Raw genomic sequence first — 18,393 nt, 5'->3', positions numbered from 1 at the left:
AGTAATGAAACTGAGCTCAGCTCAGGGCTTCTCCCTCCAGTCCCCACCCAGTCCTCTATTTCAGTAAAAGCTAAAAGCTAGGGGCGTAATCACTGGGGGTTTAGGCTCCTTTCACCGCTGATCCGTTGCTGCCCTCTTCCACTCAGCCTCAGTCCCATGGGGCTAAGGGGCCAGGGGCGCAGAGAGGACCTAATCCTGCCCCTCTTTTGTACGCCGGCCGCCACTCAGCACGAGTCGAATGCCGAAATCCCAAACAATGATCCAGAAAGAGCCCACCCCCAGGTCTATCCCAAAAGGCCCGGCATTCTAAACTCCCTGCTCAAGCCAAACCCACCGCTGAAAGGCTCTTTAGTCTCACTGTGCAGTCTTGTGCTGATAGTATTGTTCAGATGCCAATACCAAGTCAAAACAGACAAGAGTTAACACCTGTTCAGCAGGCTTTACATCAATATCCTGTTTACTCAACAGTGGTAGTAGATGCATCTAAAGAAGGATAAGAAATAACATGCAATGAATCCAATGCATGAAATCAAAGCTATTAAAGTGGGCTGAAAGAGGAGAGGGGAGCAACTAGTGGACTGACGTGTGGCAGTGCTGCCCTCTAATACTGCCCTCGGAGTTCTGCTGCCCTCAGAGTACTGCTGCCCTCAGAGTACTGCTGCTGCTGTCCTCAGAGTACTGCTGCTGCTGTCCTCAGAGTACTGCTGCTGCTGTCCTCAGAGTGCTGCAGCTGCTGTCCTCAGAGTACTGCTGCTGCTGTCCTCAGAGTTCTGTCCTCAGAGGGCTGCTGCTGCTGTCCTCAGAGTGCTGCTGCTGTCCTCAGAGTGCTGCTGCTGCTGTCCTCAGAGTGCTGCTGCTGTCCTCAGAGTGCTGCTGCTGCTGTCCTCAGAGTGCTGCTGCTGCCCTCAGAATGCTGCTGCTCTCAGAATGCTGCTGCTCTCAGAATGCTGCTGCTCTCAGAGTACTGCTGCTGCCCTCATCATGACATAACATACTTCCCCTCCCCTAAACAAATGTATTCATTTACTCACTCACTCACACATGTACGCACACAGACGCAAACACACACAAACTCTCCCAGCCATACTCCAGTTCTTTGTCAGTGAGTAACATTGAGAGGGATCCTGAGGTGTATTTACTAGGACACCTGCCTGTGTTGTTGAAGTCTGCATTTAACATGTGTTCAATAAGGCCTCTCTCTGCCTCACAACACATAGGTCTTGATGCACTGTGCTGGTGAAGGGCTAGATTTATTCAGAAACATTCTTCATTATGCGGTGCAAATGTACATTTACAGCTGCTGTAAAATTGCATATTATCAGGCACAGAGTTTGGGAGCTCATGCTAAATTGTATGTATTTGCATAAATTCCCATAAAATCCTTTGCTATCGCTGTAAAAAGAGGCAGGGTTATATCAGCAGTATAACACTGATTAGAGGTTTGGTTGTCTCCTTCCATGGCTGTTTTTAGTGTGCAATCTGTTTGTGACAGACCACAAGTGGAGGCCACCGAGAGAGCATGTTGTGACACACTCTGTTCAGCCCCCCCCCCCCCCCCATAATGACACAATATACTCCCCCTCCCCATAATAAATGTATTCATTTACACACACACAAACACACAAACAAAGCCCCAGTCAAACCTGTTCAGACAGAGGTTGGAGTGTGGTTCAACTGCAGGTCGCTGACTTCCAGGCAGGCACATTGTCATGCTCTCAGCTCACAGTTTTTATGCAGAAATATGTTGACACAAGGCTAGCAGTCTGGCTGCTGGTGTACTGAGTGGCGGTGGTGGTAGTGATTGTGGTGGAGGGAGGTGGGTGCAGCCAGCCAGGCAGGCAGAGGGCTGGTAGATTGAGTCACTCCCCTGCAGCTCAGAGGGACAGCTTGGCTGGGGCTGAGACTGGGGCTGTGGAGGTGGATGAAGCCTGGGCCTGGGTACAGGCTGTCTGCGTGTGTGTGTGTCTGTGGCCAAGGGTAAACACAGAGTGGGCTCCATGCAGCACCACGGGGCGTGCTGGCATAAAGCGTTTAAAAGGCCCTCCCAGTGGGTCTGTTCTCCTATGCCATCTGTGTGATTTACATGGCCAGAGGGGAGGCTTGCAGAGTGTTCCTATGTGTGTGTGTGTTCACTCAGTTCACTCACTCAGAAATACCAACTGAGAGTATGGTGGACCAGAGGTACTCTAGGGGGATGCAATACGGTGTGTGTGTACGTGTGTGTGTGTACGTGTGTGTGTGTGTGTACTCTTTGCTTTGTGTGTGTACTGTGTAGGAGTGTGGCGCTACCATGTGCAACAGATACAACTTGTCCACTGGAAGTCGTCAATCATTCAAGCCCCTGGTACTTTATGAAATTGAGTTACCTTCTCCTAACCTCAAGGCCAAAGTTAGCAGTGAATGAGAAATAATTTTGAGAAATACGAAGGCCAGCGAAAATCCCAAATGCTTTTTTTAAAAAGCCTATTTCACAGTGGAATGATGGGGCTAATAAAACAATTAAGTATATAACGCAATATCTACCCAATAACCCCAACTCTTCATTTTAAAACTCAGGAGCCATCTTTCTCTGGCTCTGTCATCATTATTCATCAATCTATTTCTATAGATTCTCATATCACAGCACCAGCAGAAACCATTAAACCACAATGGGTTGTCCATTATTGATGATGCGTTCAGAATCCACTCAGTTTATGATGTTGTATCAGCAACAGGTCAAGTTTTCAGGGGCTTGGTCAAAAGGCATGACTGACAATGAAAATGTTGTTTAATATTTGAATGTTTCAAATGATTTATTTCAAGCTGACTATTTTATGTTTTATCATAAGACTAGCTACACTCAATTAGAATGGAAATGGATAAATCACATCAAAAATACACTGGGAATGGATCATTATTAATTCCTAACATATTTGCGTCATGTTGAATAATACTGGCAAAGATGGACCAGCATTTACATGGCAGTGGCTAGCAGTATCTTCCAAACCCCTTGATCTGAGGGCTTTATATACACTGTACTGTTTTTAAACTGTAATAATCACACATACAGTACTAACAGGCAGACAGACAGACAGACAGACAGACAGACAGACAGACAGACAGACAGACAGACAGACAGACAGACAGACAGACAGACAGACAGACAGCAGCGCGCGCGCGCTGTCTTACCATCTGAATGAGCAGGGATGTGAGTTGTGTCAGAGGTTTGTTGATGAGCAGGAGGTCCTCTGCAGCCTGGGTCTCTCCCTGGGACTCAGCTCCCTGTAGTACGCACACACACAGAGAGAGAGAGATCAGTTGACTGCCTTCAGATCAGAACTGTTGATTGACAACACTATGTTATTGTTTTTCGTCTCAGCAGTAAAGAAAATGAGAAATCAATACTGTAGGAAAGAGGTAAAACAGAGACATAAGTGAAGGGTGTTGAGACAGACAGACAGACGGACAGACGGACAGGTGGACAGGCACACAGAGGAAGCACTGTGTTGAGCTAGGTTTCATCGCATCTGCTAAATAATGGCTGAGGTCTGAGATGAACCAAGTGCAAGTCTTGTCCTGGGTAGAACAGTATTACTAGTCCTGTTGGACAGCTGTAACAGTGTTGTTTAGGTTAGTACAGTAGAACAGTATTACTAGTCCTGTTGGACGGCTGTAACAGTGTTGTTCAGGTTAGTACAGTAGAACAGTATTACTAGTCCTGTTGGACGGCTGTAACAGTGTTGTTCAGGTTAGTACAGTAGAACAGTATTACTAGTCCTGTTGGACGGCTGTAACAGTGTTGTTTAGGTTAGTACAGTAGAACAGTATTACTAGTCCTGTTGGACAGCTGTAACAGTGTTGTTTAGGTTAGTACAGTAGAACAGTATTACTAGTCCTGTTGGACGGCTGTAACAGTGTTGTTTAGGTTAGTACAGTAGAACAGTATTACTAGTCCTGTTGGACAGCTGTAACAGTGTTGTTTAGGTTAGTACAGTAGAACAGTATTACTAGTCCTGTTGGACGGCTGTAGCAGTGCTGTTTAGGTTAGTACAGTAGAACAGTATTACTAGTCCTGTTGGACAGCTGTAACAGTGTTGTTTAGGTTAGTACAGTAGAACAGTATTACTAGTCCTGTTGGACAGCTGTAACAGTGTTGTTTAGGTTAGTACAGTAGAACAGTATTACTAGTCCTGTTGGACAGCTGTAACAGTGTTGTTTATGTTAGTACAGTAGAACAGTATTACTAGTCCTGTTGGACAGCTGTAACAGTGTTGTTCAGGTTAGTACAGTAGAACAGTATTACTAGTCCTGTTGGACGGCTGTAACAGTGTTGTTTAGGTTAGTACAGTAGAACAGTATTACTAGTCCTGTTAGACAGCTGTAACAGTGTTGTTTATGTTAGTACAGTAGAACAGTATTACTAGTCCTGTTGGACGGCTGTAGCAGTGTTGTTTAGGTTAGTACAGTAGAACAGTATTACTAGTCCTGTTGGACAGCTGTAACAGTGTTGTTTAGGTTAGTACAGTAGAACAGTATTACTAGTCCTGTTGGACAGCTGTAACAGTGTTGTTTATGTTAGTACAGTAGAACAGTATTACTAGTCCTGTTGGACAGCTGTAACAGTGTTGTTCAGGTTAGTACAGTAGAACAGTATTACTAGTCCTGTTGGACAGCTGTAACAGTGTTGTTTAGGTTAGTACAGTAGAACAGTATTACTAGTCCTGTTGGACAGCTGTAACAGTGCTGTTTAGGTTAGTACAGTAGAACAGTATTACTAGTCCTGTTGGACAGCTGTAGCAGTGTTGTTCAGGTTAGTACAGTAGAACAGTATTACTAGTCCTGTTGGACGGCTGTAACAGTGTTGTTTAGGTTAGTACAGTAGAACAGTATTACTAGTCCTGTTGGACAGCTGTAACAGTGTTGTTTAGGTTAGTACAGTAGAACAGTATTACTAGTCCTGTTGGACAGCTGTAACAGTGTTGTTTATGTTAGTACAGTAGAACAGTATTACTAGTCCTGTTGGACAGCTGTAACAGTGTTTATGTTAGTACAGTAGAACAGTATTACTAGTCCTGTTGGACAGCTGTAACAGTGTTGTTTAGGTTAGTACAGTAGAACAGTATTACTAGTCCTGTTGGACAGCTGTAACAGTGTTTATGTTAGTACAGTAGAACAGTATTACTTGTCCTGTTGGACGGCTGAAACAGTGTTGTTTATGTTAGTACAGTAGAACAGTATTACTAGTCCTGTTGGACAGCTGTAACAGTGTTTATGTTAGTACAGTAGAACAGTATTACTAGTCCTGTTGGACAGCTGTAACAGTGTTGTTTATGTTAGTACAGTAGAACAGTATTACTAGTCCTGTTGGACAGCTGTAACAGTGTTTATGTTAGTACAGTAGAACAGTATTACTTGTCCTGTTGGACGGCTGAAACAGTGTTGTTTATGTTAGTACAGTAGAACAGTATTACTAGTCCTGTTGGACAGCTGTAACAGTGTTGTTTAGGTTAGTACAGTAGAACAGTATTACTAGTCCTGTTGGACAGCTGTAACAGTGTTGTTTAGGTTAGTACAGTAGAACAGTATTACTAGTCCTGTTAGACAGCTGTAACAGTGTTGTTTAAGTTAGTACAGTAGAACAGTATTACTAGTCCTGTTGGACAGCTGTAACAGTGTTGTTTAGGTTAGTACAGTAGAACAGTATTACTAGTCCTGTTAGACAGCTGTAACAGTGTTGTTTATGTTAGTACAGTAGAACAGTATTACTAGTCCTGTTGGACGGCTGAAACAGTGTTGTTTATGTTAGTACAGTAGAACAGTATTACTAGTCCTGTTAGACAGCTGTAACAGTGTTGTTTAGGTTAGTACAGTAGAACAGTATTACTAGTCCTGTTGGACAGCTGTAACAGTGTTGTTTAGGTTAGTACAGTAGAACAGTATTACTAGTCCTGTAACAGTGTTTATGTTAGTACAGTAGAACAGTATTACTTGTCCTGTTGGACGGCTGAAACAGTGTTGTTTATGTTAGTACAGTAGAACAGTATTACTAGTCCTGTTGGACAGCTGTAACAGTGTTGTTTAGGTTAGTACAGTAGAACAGTATTACTAGTCCTGTTGGACAGCTGTAACAGTGTTGTTTAGGTTAGTACAGTAGAACAGTATTACTAGTCCTGTTAGACAGCTGTAACAGTGTTGTTTAAGTTAGTACAGTAGAACAGTATTACTAGTCCTGTTGGACAGCTGTAACAGTGTTGTTTAGGTTAGTACAGTAGAACAGTATTACTAGTCCTGTTAGACAGCTGTAACAGTGTTGTTTATGTTAGTACAGTAGAACAGTATTACTAGTCCTGTTGGACAGCTGTAACAGTGTTGTTTAGGTTAGTACAGTAGAACAGAATTACTAGTCCTGTTAGACAGCTGTAACAGTGTTGTTTAGGTTAGTACAGTAGAACAGTATTACTAGTCCTGTTGGACGGCTGTAGCAGTGTTGTTTAGGTTAGTACAGTAGAACAGTATTACTAGTCCTGTTAGACAGCTGTAGATACCACCACGTATCCAATTTACCACCAGAGACATTCTTCGAGGATAGGAAGATCTGTTGGCCAACCCGGCCAGCATCTACGACCAATCTACCGAAGCGCAGCTCAGAGTAAATATGTATTACTAGTCCTGTTGGACAGCTGTAACAGTGTTGTTCAGGTTAGTACAGTAGAACAGTATTACTAGTCCTGTTGGACGGCTGTAACAGTGTTGTTTATGTTAGTACAGTAGAACAGTATTACTAGTCCTGTTGGACGGCTGTAGCAGTGTTGTTTATGTTAGTACAGTAGAACAGTATTACTAGTCCTGTTAGACAGCTGTAACAGTGTTGTTTATGTTAGTACAGTAGAACAGTATTACTAGTCCTGTTAGACAGCTGTAACAGTGTTGTTTATGTTAGTACAGTAGAACAGTATTACCAGTCCTGTTGGACAGCTGTAACAGTGTTGTTTAGGTTAGTTTCGTAGAACAGTATTACTAGTCCTGTTAGACAGCTGTAACAGTGTTGTTTATGTTAGTACAGTAGAACAGTATTACTAGTCCTGTTAGACAGCTGTAACAGTGTTGTTTATGTTAGTACAGTAGAACAGTATTACTAGTCCTGTTGGACAGCTGTAACAGTGTTGTTTAGGTTAGTACAGTAGAACAGTATTACTAGTCCTGTTAGACAGCTGTAACAGTGTTGTTTAGGTTAGTACAGTAGAACAGTATTACTAGTCCTGTTGGACAGCTGTAACAGTGTTGTTTATGTTAGTACAGTAGAACAGTATTACTAGTCCTGTTGGACAGCTGTAACAGTGTTGTTTATGTTAGTACAGTAGAACAGTATTACTAGTCCTGTTGGACAGCTGTAACAGTGTTGTTCAGGTTAGTACAGTAGAACAGTATTACTAGTCCTGTTGGACAGCTGTAACAGTGTTGTTTATGTTAGTACAGTAGAACAGTATTACCAGTCCTGTTGGACAGCTGTAACAGTGTTGTTTAGGTTAGTTCGTAGAACAGTATTACTAGTCCTGTTAGACAGCTGTAACAGTGTTGTTTATGTTAGTACAGTAGAACAGTATTACTAGTCCTGTTAGACAGCTGTAACAGTGTTGTTTATGTTAGTACAGTAGAACAGTATTACTAGTCCTGTTGGACAGCTGTAACAGTGTTGTTTAGGTTAGTACAGTAGAACAGTATTACTAGTCCTGTTGGACAGCTGTAACAGTGTTGTTTAGGTTAGTACAGTAGAACAGTATTACTAGTCCTGTTGGACAGCTGTAACAGTGTTGTTTATGTTAGTACAGTAGAACAGTATTACTAGTCCTGTTGGACAGCTGTAACAGTGTTGTTTATGTTAGTACAGTAGAACAGTATTACTAGTCCTGTTGGACAGCTGTAACAGTGTTGTTTAGGTTAGTACAGTAGAACAGTATTACTAGTCCTGTTGGACAGCTGTAACAGTGTTGTTTATGTTAGTACAGTAGAACAGTATTACTAGTCCTGTTGGACAGCTGTAACAGTGTTGTTTAGGTTAGTACAGTAGAACAGTATTACCAGTCCTGTTGGACAGCTGTAACAGTGTTGTTTATGTTAGTACAGTAGAACAGTATTACTAGTCCTGTTAGACAGCTGTAACAGTGTTGTTTATGTTAGTACAGTAGAACAGTATTACCAGTCCTGTTGGACAGCTGTAACAGTGTTGTTTATGTTAGTACAGTAGAACAGTATTACTAGTCCTGTTAGACAGCTGTAACAGTGTTGTTTATGTTAGTACAGTAGAACAGTATTACTAGTCCTGTTAGACAGCTGTAACAGTGTTGTTTAGGTTAGTACAGTAGAACAGTATTACTAGTCCTGTTGGACGGCTGTAGCAGTGTTGTTTATGTTAGTACAGTAGAACAGTATTACTAGTCCTGTTGGACGGCTGTAGCAGTGCTGTTTATGTTAGTACAGTAGAACAGTATTACTAGTCCTGTTGGACAGCTGTAACAGTGTTGTTTAGGTTAGTACAGTAGAACAGTATTACTAGTCCTGTTGGACGGCTGTAGCAGTGTTGTTTATGTTAGTACAGTAGAACAGTATTACCAGTCCTGTTGGACAGCTGTAACAGTGTTGTTTATGTTAGTACAGTAGAACAGTATTACTAGTCCTGTTAGACAGCTGTAACAGTGTTGTTTATGTTAGTACAGTAGAACAGTATTACCAGTCCTGTTGGACAGCTGTAACAGTGTTGTTTATGTTAGTACAGTAGAACAGTATTACCAGTCCTGTTGGACAGCTGTAACAGTGTTGTTTAGGTTAGTACAGTAGAACAGTATTACTAGTCCTGTTGGACAGCTGTAACAGTGTTGTTTAGGTTAGTTTCGTAGAACAGTATTACTAGTCCTGTTGGACAGCTGTAGCAGTGCTGTTTAGGTTAGTACAGTAGAACAGTATTACCAGTCCTGTTGGACAGCTGTAACAGTGTTGTTTATGTTAGTACAGTAGAACAGTATTACTAGTCCTGTTAGACAGCTGTAACAGTGTTGTTTAGGTTAGTACAGTAGAACAGTATTACCAGTCCTGTTGGACAGCTGTAACAGTGTTGTTTAGGTTAGTTTCGTAGAACAGTATTACTAGACCTGTTGGACAGCTGTAGCAGTGCTGTTTAGGTTAGTACAGTAGAACAGTATTACCAGTCCTGTTGGACAGCTGTACCACCACTAGTGTCACCCTTAACATATTCAAATCTTCAAATCTCCTTTAAAACAAATGACTGGCCTTACAGCAGTCATTAAAAGCACCTCCAGGGAAGTAGATTTAATTTCTATGACAAACTGGCTGTTCCCTTTGGTGGATGGAAATAGACGTAGAACAAATAAAAATAAGACCAAACAAGTCATTTTCAAACTTCTGTTTTCTGCGCAAAACTCATTCTGCTGGTTGGTTGGGTTAGACTGAAAGGCATACTCTCCATCTGGTTCTCTTCTGGTTTCTCAACCCCTCCCTCTCCTCTCCCTACTTTTCTCTCTCCCTCCTCTCCTTTCCCCTCTGTCCTCTCCCTCCTCTCCTCTCACTCCCTCTTCTCTCTCTCGTTCCTTCTGAGGGACTGCTGGCTTATTTTAAGCAGGTTTTTCGGTCAGCACAAAACTTTGGGAAGGAAGATTGGCTGTCTGCAGTTAATGTGATTATTATTCCATGCTATTTTTTCAGCTCTTCTTCTTTTGCTTAATTGTGAAGCATGCTGAACTTTCTCGATTAACTTCCTCATCCATTTAAAATATTAATTCTGAGTGAATCTGAGAGAGAGAGAGAGAGAGAGAGAGAGAGAGAGAGAGAGAGAGAGAGAGAGAGAGAGAGAGAGAGAGAGAGAGAGAGAGAGAGAGAGAGAGGGCAACTTGAAGACGACACTGGCCACATATTCTTCCTTCCTTATCATTATTACCTAAATGAATTTGGTTTGTGCAGAAGCCCTTTTAATGAGCTTTGCATTTTTTCATTCCAGTGAGAGAATTGATTTCCATTATGTTATTCCCCTCTCCTCTCGTCTCCTCTGCTCTCCCAATGTCCGGGCTGCATAAATATGTATACCAGGAAGTTGAGGAAGGCTCTGTAGAGGACAACTAAAGCTAATGAGGGCCAGTGGGAGACAATGGAGTGTCCCTCGGGTGGGGGACCTTGTGGATCCTTAGTGTCTAAAAGATGAACTTCAATGGGATATATTTGCTTCCTACTGCTCATCCTACTGGAAATTGAGACGAGGCAAATATATAAAATACAGTGCATTCAGAAAGCATTCAGACCCCTTGACTTTTTCAACATTTTGTTATGTTACAGCATTAAATAGTTGTTTTCCCCTCCTCAATCTACACACAATGCCCCATAATGATGAAGCAAAAACAGGTTTTTATAAAATATATAAAAAATTCAAAAACAGAAATATCACATTTACATAAGTATTCAGACCTTTTACTCAGTACTTGTTGAAGCACCTCAAGTCTTCTTGGGTATGACGCTACAAGCTTGGCACAACTGTATTTGGGGAGTTGATCCCATTCTTCTCTGCAGATCCTCTCAAGTTCTGTCAGCTTAGGAAGGAGAGCGTCGCTGCACAGTTATTTTTTTGGTCTCTCCAGAGATGTTCGATCAGGTTCAAGTCCGGGCTCTGGCTGGGCCACTCAAGGTCATTCAGACACTGTGAAGCACGGTGATGAGGTGTGATGGTGCTTTGCTAGGACCAAAAGGCTCCTCAACAGCTTCTACCTCCAAGCCATAAGACTGCTGAACAACTCCTAAAATCGCCACCGGACAATTTACATTGACCCCTCCCTCCCTTTTGTACACTCACTGTTTGCTTGTTACCTATGCATAGTCACTTCGCCCCCACCTACATGTACAGATTACCTCAACTAGCCTGTAGCCCCGCACACTGACTCGGTACCGGTGCCCCCTGTATATAGCCTCGTTATTGTTATTGTGTTACTTTTATTATTACTTTTTATTTTAGTCTACTTCGTAAAAAGTATGTTCTTCTTGAACTGCACTGTTGGTTAAGGGCTTGTAAGTAAGCATTTCACGTTAAAGTCTACACTTGTTGTATTCGGTGCATGTGACAAATACAATTTGATTTGATTTGAAGTGCTGCATCAGATGACCTGGCCTCCACAATCACCCGACCTCAACCCAATTGAGATGGTTTGGGATAAGTTGGACCGCAGAGTGAAGGAAAACAGCCAACAAGTGCTCTGCATATGTGGGAACTCCTTCAAGATGGTTGGAAAAGCCTTCCAGGTGAAGCTGGTTGAGAGAATGCCAAGAGTGTGCAAAGCTGTCATCAAGGCAAAGGGTGGCTACTTTGAAGAACTTAAAATATATTTAGATTTGTTTAAGACTTTTTTGGTTACTACATGATTCCATGATGTGTTATTTCATAGTTTTGATGTCTTCACAATTATTTTACAATGTAGAAAATAGTAAAAATAAAGAAAAACCCTTGAATGAGTAGGGGTCCCCGAACTTTTGACTGGTACTGTAAATTGTGGCAGACCAGGGGTTTAGGTCAAAACGTTTACACAGATCAGACACGGACAGAGTAGGATTAGCTCAGTTTCAAAGGTGTTTATTAAAATAAAAGTCCAAAAGAAAAGGTCTCCCCCAAGAGACCCTCTCCGGGATACCGTCTTCTGGGCTCTGGGTCTTGCTGTATCCTGTGGGGATCAAAAACTGAACTCCCTCCTGTTACCTCTGGTACCGTCCCCAACTATATGGGAGTCCTTTCCTCCCCTAGTGTCTCCCCTGTGTGCTGCCCTTCTGGCAGCTTTATGCGACTTGTACAGCTGGTGAGCAATCAGCCCTTGATTACTCACCAATCCCCAATCAGCCCCAATTAGTCCTGGCCGGAGAGCCCGTCGAGACCTGTCACGTCCAGCAGATGGAGCCATCGCCTCAATGTATACTCCATCTGTCACCAGGCATCGACGAGTCTCCCCCTGGTGGCTGACCTGCTGTACACCCCCCCCCCCCCCCCTTAGCTCTGTCGGGGAGGGGACTGTCATCGGTGCGACGTATGTCTCCCTTCTCGATAAGTCATTTGCTTTTCCATGCTTCGCCCCTGACCTGTGCACAACAGAAAAAGAGAAGCGTTGAAGGGACAAGAACCACCTGGTGACCCGATCGTTTGTGTCCTTTCCCCTGGCCATCCAGACCAGGGGAGCATGGTCCGTAACCAGGGTGAAGTGGGTACCTAACAGGTAATACTTGAGAGTGTCTAGTGCCCACTTCACCGCTAGACACTCTTTCTCAACAATAGAGTACTTTTTTTCTCTAGGTATCAACTTTCGGCTGATGTACATGATGGGGTGCTCCTCCCCATCGTGTATCTGGGACAGAACGGCCCCTAGTCCCGTATCACATGCATCCGTCTGGACCACCATCGGCACCTGGAAATCGGGGCGTTACGAGAATCGGATGGGAGACCAGCGCTTCTTTCAGGCGGCTGAATGCTGCTTCTGTCTCGTCTGTCCATTTCACTGTTTTCGGGAGGCGGGCCCTGGTTAGATCGGTGAGGGGGGAAGCTATAGCCGCAAAGTTGAGGATAAACCCAGGCTGCCAATGGTACCTGCCAATATCCTTTGGTCAGGTCAAGGGTGCTGATGTACCGGGCCTTTCCCAATCGGTCAATGAGCTCGTCCACCCTCGGCATGGGGTAGGCGTTGAACAAGCTTATGTCGTTCACACCCCGGAAATTATTACAGAAGCACAGGCTACCGTCCGGTTTGGGCACCAACACGATGAGGCTGCACCATGCACTGTGAGACTCTTCAACGACCCCCATCCTCAGCATAGCCTCCACTTCCTGTTTCACGGCCTTCCTTAGGGCCTCCAGAATCCGATATGGCATCTATCGTAGCGTTTCTCTGGGCCGGGTACGGATGTGGTGTTCAATGAGGGTCGTGCGGCCTGGCTTCTCGGAGAACACCGCCGTGTTCCAATCGACGAGCTCTCTGAGCTCTTGCTTCTGGGCTGGGTCGAGGTCCTCATTGCTCGAGTCCACCACTGGTACCGTTGGCGTCCTGGGTCTCGACCATAACACGGCAAGGCTGTCCTCTCATGCCACTTCTTCAACAGGTTCACGTGGTAAATCTGTTGGGGTTTCCGTCTCCCCGGCTGTCGTACGCGGTAATTGACAGGTCCCAGCTTCTCGATCACCTCGTATGGCCCGTGCCATGTTGCCAGGAACTTAATTTCGGCCGTGGGGATTAACCTGTTAGGGCTAGGGGGCAGCATTGACATGGCTGGATAAAAAACATACCCGATTTAATCTGGTTACCACTCCTACTCAGTAACTAGAATATGCATATACTTATTACATATGGATAGAAAACACCCTAAATTTTCTAAAACTGTTTGAATGGTGTCTGTGAGTATAACAGAACTCAAATGGCAGGTCAAAACCTGAGAGATTCCTTTACAGGAAGTGGCCTGTCTGACCATTTCTGGAACTTCTTTGCCATCTCTATCATTTACTAAGGATCTCTGCTCTAACGTGACACTTCCCACGTCTTCCATAGGCTCTCAGAGCCCGGGAAAAAACAGAATGTCGTCATTCCAGCCCCAGGCTGAAACACATTATCGCCTTTCTCAAGTGGCCCATCAAGAGACACTAGCTTATGCGCGTGACCCCGACCGCCCCCGCCTTTGGGATTTTTTCCTCTGTTTGCCGAAAAGGAGATTCCCTGTCGGAATATTATCGCTTTTCTACGAGAAAAATGACGTAAAAATTGATTTTAAACAGCGGTTGACATGCTTCGACGTACGGCAATGGAATACTTTGAATTTTATTGTCAGGAATTGCGCCAAGCGCGTGACACTTCTTTACTATTTCGGATAGTGTCTGGAACGCACGAACAAAACGCCGCTATTCGGATATAACGATGGATTATTTTGGACCAAACCAACATTTGTTATTGAAGTAGCTGTCCTGGGTGTGCATTCTGACGAAGACAACAAAAGGTAATGACATTTTTATAATAGTAAATATGATTATGGTGAGTGCTAAACTTGCCGGGTGTCTAAATAGCGAGCCCGTGATGCCTGGGCTATGTACTTAGAATATTGCAAAATGTGCTTTCACCAAAAAGCTATTTTAAAATCGGACATATCGAGTGCATAGAGGAGGTCTGTATCTATAATTCTTAAAATAATTGTTATGCTTTTTGTGAACGTTTATCGTGAGTAATTTAGTAAAATGTTAGCGAATTCCCCGGAAGTTTGCGGGGGGTATGCTAGTTCTGAACGTCACATGCTAATGTAAAAAGCTGGTTTTTGATATAAATATGAACTTGATTGAACAAAACATGCATGTATTGTATAACATAATGTCCTAGGGTTGTCATCTGATGAAGATCATCAAAGGTGAGTGCTGCATTTAGCTGTCTTCTGGGTTTTGGTGACATTATATGCTGGCTTGAAAAATGGGTGTCTGATTATTTCTGGCTTGGTACTCTGCTGACATAATCCAATGTTTTGCTTTCGTTGTAAAGCCTTTTTGAAATCGGACAGTGTGGTTAGATTAACGAGAGTCTTATCTTTAAATGGCTGTAAAATAGTCATATGTTTGAGAAATTGAAGTAATAGGATTTTTAAGATTTTGAAAATCGCGCCACAGGCTGCAAGTGGCTGTTACGTAGGTGGGACGAATTCGTCCCGCCTAGCCTAGACAGGTTAAGACCAATACCCTGTATCCCACCTGGAATTCTCGGGGCTGGGCTCTCCAATTGTAGACCTGGGCTTGGGCGCATTGGGCCTTCTCCATATGTTCCTTCACGACTGGCCATATGGCTGTCATCCGCTCTCTCATCATCTCCACGTGCTCTACCACTCTGCGTAAGGGGGTCGGTTGGGCTTCCCACACCTCCTTGGCGAGGTCCAGTAGGCCTCGTGGCCTCATCCCGTAGAGGAGTTCGAAAGGGGAAAACCCAGTGGAGGACTGGGGTACTTCTCGGATTGAGAACATTAGGTGGGGTAGTAGCTGATCCCAGTTCTTCCCATCCTGCTCGATGACCTTCCGCAGCATTTGTTTGAGCGTTTTATTGAACCGCTCGACGAGCCCATCCGTCTGCGGGTGGAAGACGGAGGTCCGGATCCGCTTGATCTGCAGGAGAGCACACAAATCTTTCATTAGGCGGGACATAAACTCAGTACCTTGGTCTGTCAGGATCTCGTTCGGGATGCCCACCCGGCTAAAGTGGTGGAATAGCTCCCGGGCGATTCCCTTGGATACCGCCCATAGGGGAATGGCCTCAGGATACCGGGTGGCATAGTCCACTATTACCAGGATGTACCGGTGTCCTCGTGCTGTTTTTACCAGGGGTCCCACTATGTCCATGGCGATGCGTTCAAAGGGCACCCCGATGATCGGTAGGAGGACCAGTGGGTTTCGGAAGTGTGCCTTTGGGGCAGTCATTTGACACTCCGGGCAGCTACGACAGTAATCTTCCACGGCCCTCCTCATCCCGGGCCAGTGGAACCGGGCGGGGATCCGTTCCCAGGTCTTCTCCATTTCCAGGTGGGCCAGCTGAAGAACGGTTCCCACGAACCGTCGGGGCAGCAACAATACCTCTCAAAGTTCCCCCTGTTGGCGCGACACCTGATACAAAAGGTTATTCTTGATTTGGAAATGGGGGTATCGCCAGTCACTCACCCCCGGAAGTAGCTGTCCATCCACCGCTATCACTTGGGCTGTGGCGGCTTTCAAGTTTGGATCCTCCCACTGGACCTTCCTGAATTGTCCCCTCAGTTGGCCCCCAGGGGGTATCTCGACTGGCCCCTCGAAATCAAGGAGGGGGAGGCCGGGCTCTTCCTCCCGTGGTTCCCTAGGGGGGTCGGGTTCCGGCACCCACTCCGACTCCGGACCATAGATACAGGTTGATCAACCGTTTGCTTCCGGGCCGCACAGGCGATGGGTCGTCCTCGCTCTCGTCTTCGGCCGGCTCGTACCTTCTTCCTCAGCTTGTGCCCTCACAGGGCCGCGAACAGCGGACAATCTTGTCCCAGTAGGAGAGGTACCGGCAACTCTGTTAATGCACCCACCATCATCTGGCAGTTCCCTTGTGGCGTCACGATGTTGGCTCATACGGTTGGATACCGCTTTGTGTCCCCGTGAACACAGGAAATGGACATCTCCCTACCACGTTCGGTATACTGGTTCAGCAGGCCCGTGGTTACGAGGGTAACCATATATCCGGAGTCTAATAGAGCTTCCGTGCCATGTCCGTCAACCTTCACCAGGACCATGGGTGCAGTTGATTTGTGGTGTGCCCAACAGGAGGTGACGCAGTTCACTGCGTGACCCACCTCGCCTCCGGGGCTTGCTGATGGCATCAACTCCTCTCGAGCCAGGCAATTCCAGGCATTGTGCCCCCGGGCGCCACACTCAAAACACCTTCTTTGGTCTCCATCTACCTGGGGTCGTCGGAGGCGGGTCGGCCCTACCCCAGCCGTCTCTCCACGGGTTTGCGGTCTCTTGGCCCTGCCGACTGTCGGTTCGGGGTACACAGCAGTGGGGCTGTCCTTCCGACTCCTCGAACAGGTCACCGACTCGGCCCGGCTTCCACTCAGCAGGGCCTGAGTGTTTTGATACGTATTCACTGCTTCCAGGAGGCCCTCCAAGGTCTGGGGCGTGCATAGACTCGCTGCCCTCTTCATGTCGTGGGGTAGTGCCCGTAGGACGCAATCCAGGACCACTTTGTCTAGGATGGAGAGGGTGGATACATCGGTTAGGAGCCACGCCCTGGTGACTCGCAGTAGGTCGCTCATCTGGGCTCGGGGGATACGTCGGCTATGAACCTCCAGTCGTGGAATAGTTGAGCCCGATGGGCCAGGCTGTACCCGTAGCGGCTGAGTATCTCCCCTTTGAGTCCGTCGTAGTTAGCCGCCTGTTCATCGTTCAGGTCCCAATAGGCCTTTTGGGCATTCCCAGAGAGGAACGGGGCCAGCAGACTGGCCCACTTCTGCCTTGGCCATCCTTCCCGTAGTGCTGTCCGTTCAAATGTACAGGTAGGTAGGTTTTGATGTCGTCATCTTCTGTTAGCTTGATTAAAAACTTGTTTGGATGTGATTCAGTAGACGCTCCTCCTTGTAGCTTCCTGATTTCCTCAACGAGGCGGACGTTTTGTAGCCACTGTTCCTCCAGCGTTCGTTCCTGAACCGCCTGTTGGGCTTGTTGGGCCCGAATGAACTGAGCTATCAACTCGTCCATGCTGATGCTGTGGAAACGTCAACTCAGAACTGACCACGTTATCAGAAAGCCTGCATTCTCCACCAATTCTGGCAGACCAGGGGGTTGGGTCAAAACGTTTACACAGATCAGACACGGACAGAGTAGGATTAGCTCAGTTTCAAAGGTGTTTATTAAAATAAAAGTCCAAAAGAAAAGAATAGGTCTCCCCCAAGAGACCCTCTCCGGGATACCGTCTTCTGGGCTCCGGGTCTTGCTGTATCCTGTGGGGATCAAAAACTGAACTCCCTACTGTTACCTCTGGTACCGTCCCCAACTATACGGGAGTCCTTTCCTCCCCCAGTCTCTCCCTTGTGTGCTGCCCTTCTGGCAGCTTTATGTGACTTGTACAGCTGGTGAGCAATCAGCCCTTGATTACTCACCAATCCCCAATCAGTCCCAATTAGTCCTGGCCGGAGAGCCCGTCGAGACCTGGCACGTCCAGCAGATGGAACCATCGCCTCGTGATGTATACTCCGTCTGTCACCAGGCCTTGACGAGTCTCCCCCTGGTGGCTGACCTGCTGTATGCCACAAAATATAGCTTCTTCCTCACTGTGAGTCACCTAGATGTGATAGGTGGACAATGAGTGCCTTACACACACTCAAGCCCTCCGCCAATGCAGGCACAGACACGTAGAATCAGGAATTCCCCAGGGCAGCTGGGGAATTACTTTTTCATTCTTTACTAATGACATGCCACTGGCTTTGAGTAAAGCCAGTGTGTCTATGTATGTGGATGACTCAGCATTATACACGTCAGCTACTACAGCGACTGAAATGATTGCAACACTTAACCTCTCTAGGAGAGGTGGGACGAAATCGTCCCACACTATTCAACAGCCAGTGAAAAATCAGAGCGCCAAATTCAAAGTTCTCAAACATAGGACTATTTTACACCATTTTATAGAAACACTTCTCCTGAATCGAACCACGTTGTCCGATTTCCAAAAGGCTTTACAGCGTAAGCAAAACATTTGATTATGTTAGGAGAGTACATAGACACAAATAATCAGACAGCCATTTTCCAAGCAAGCATATATGTCACATAAACCCAAACCACAGCTAAATGCAGCCCTAACCTTTGATGATCTTCATCAGATGACACTCCTAGGACATTATGTTATACAATAC

The 18,393-nt window shown here is 45.5% G+C and overlaps 1 protein-coding gene across 1 annotated transcript in view; it reads right to left on the bottom strand.

Moving 5' to 3' along the window:
* The window catches only part of LOC106605905 (serine/threonine-protein kinase ULK4), a 333,812-nt gene that overhangs the window by 38,096 nt on the left and 277,323 nt on the right, over positions 1 to 18,393 (bottom strand). The window contains exon 34 of the mRNA XM_082975734.1: positions 3,169 to 3,261. Coding sequence (XP_082831860.1) covers positions 3,169 to 3,261 — 93 coding nt within the window. The remainder of the gene's footprint in view (positions 1 to 3,168; positions 3,262 to 18,393) is intronic.

This window comes from Salmo salar, chromosome 05 (assembly GCF_965601325.2).
Source record: "Salmo salar chromosome 05, fSalSal1, whole genome shotgun sequence".
In the NCBI taxonomy this organism is placed as follows: Eukaryota; Metazoa; Chordata; class Actinopteri; order Salmoniformes; family Salmonidae; genus Salmo; species Salmo salar.
Note: the sequence above shows the minus strand (reverse complement) of the source record. Positions and strands in the feature narration are given on the sequence as shown.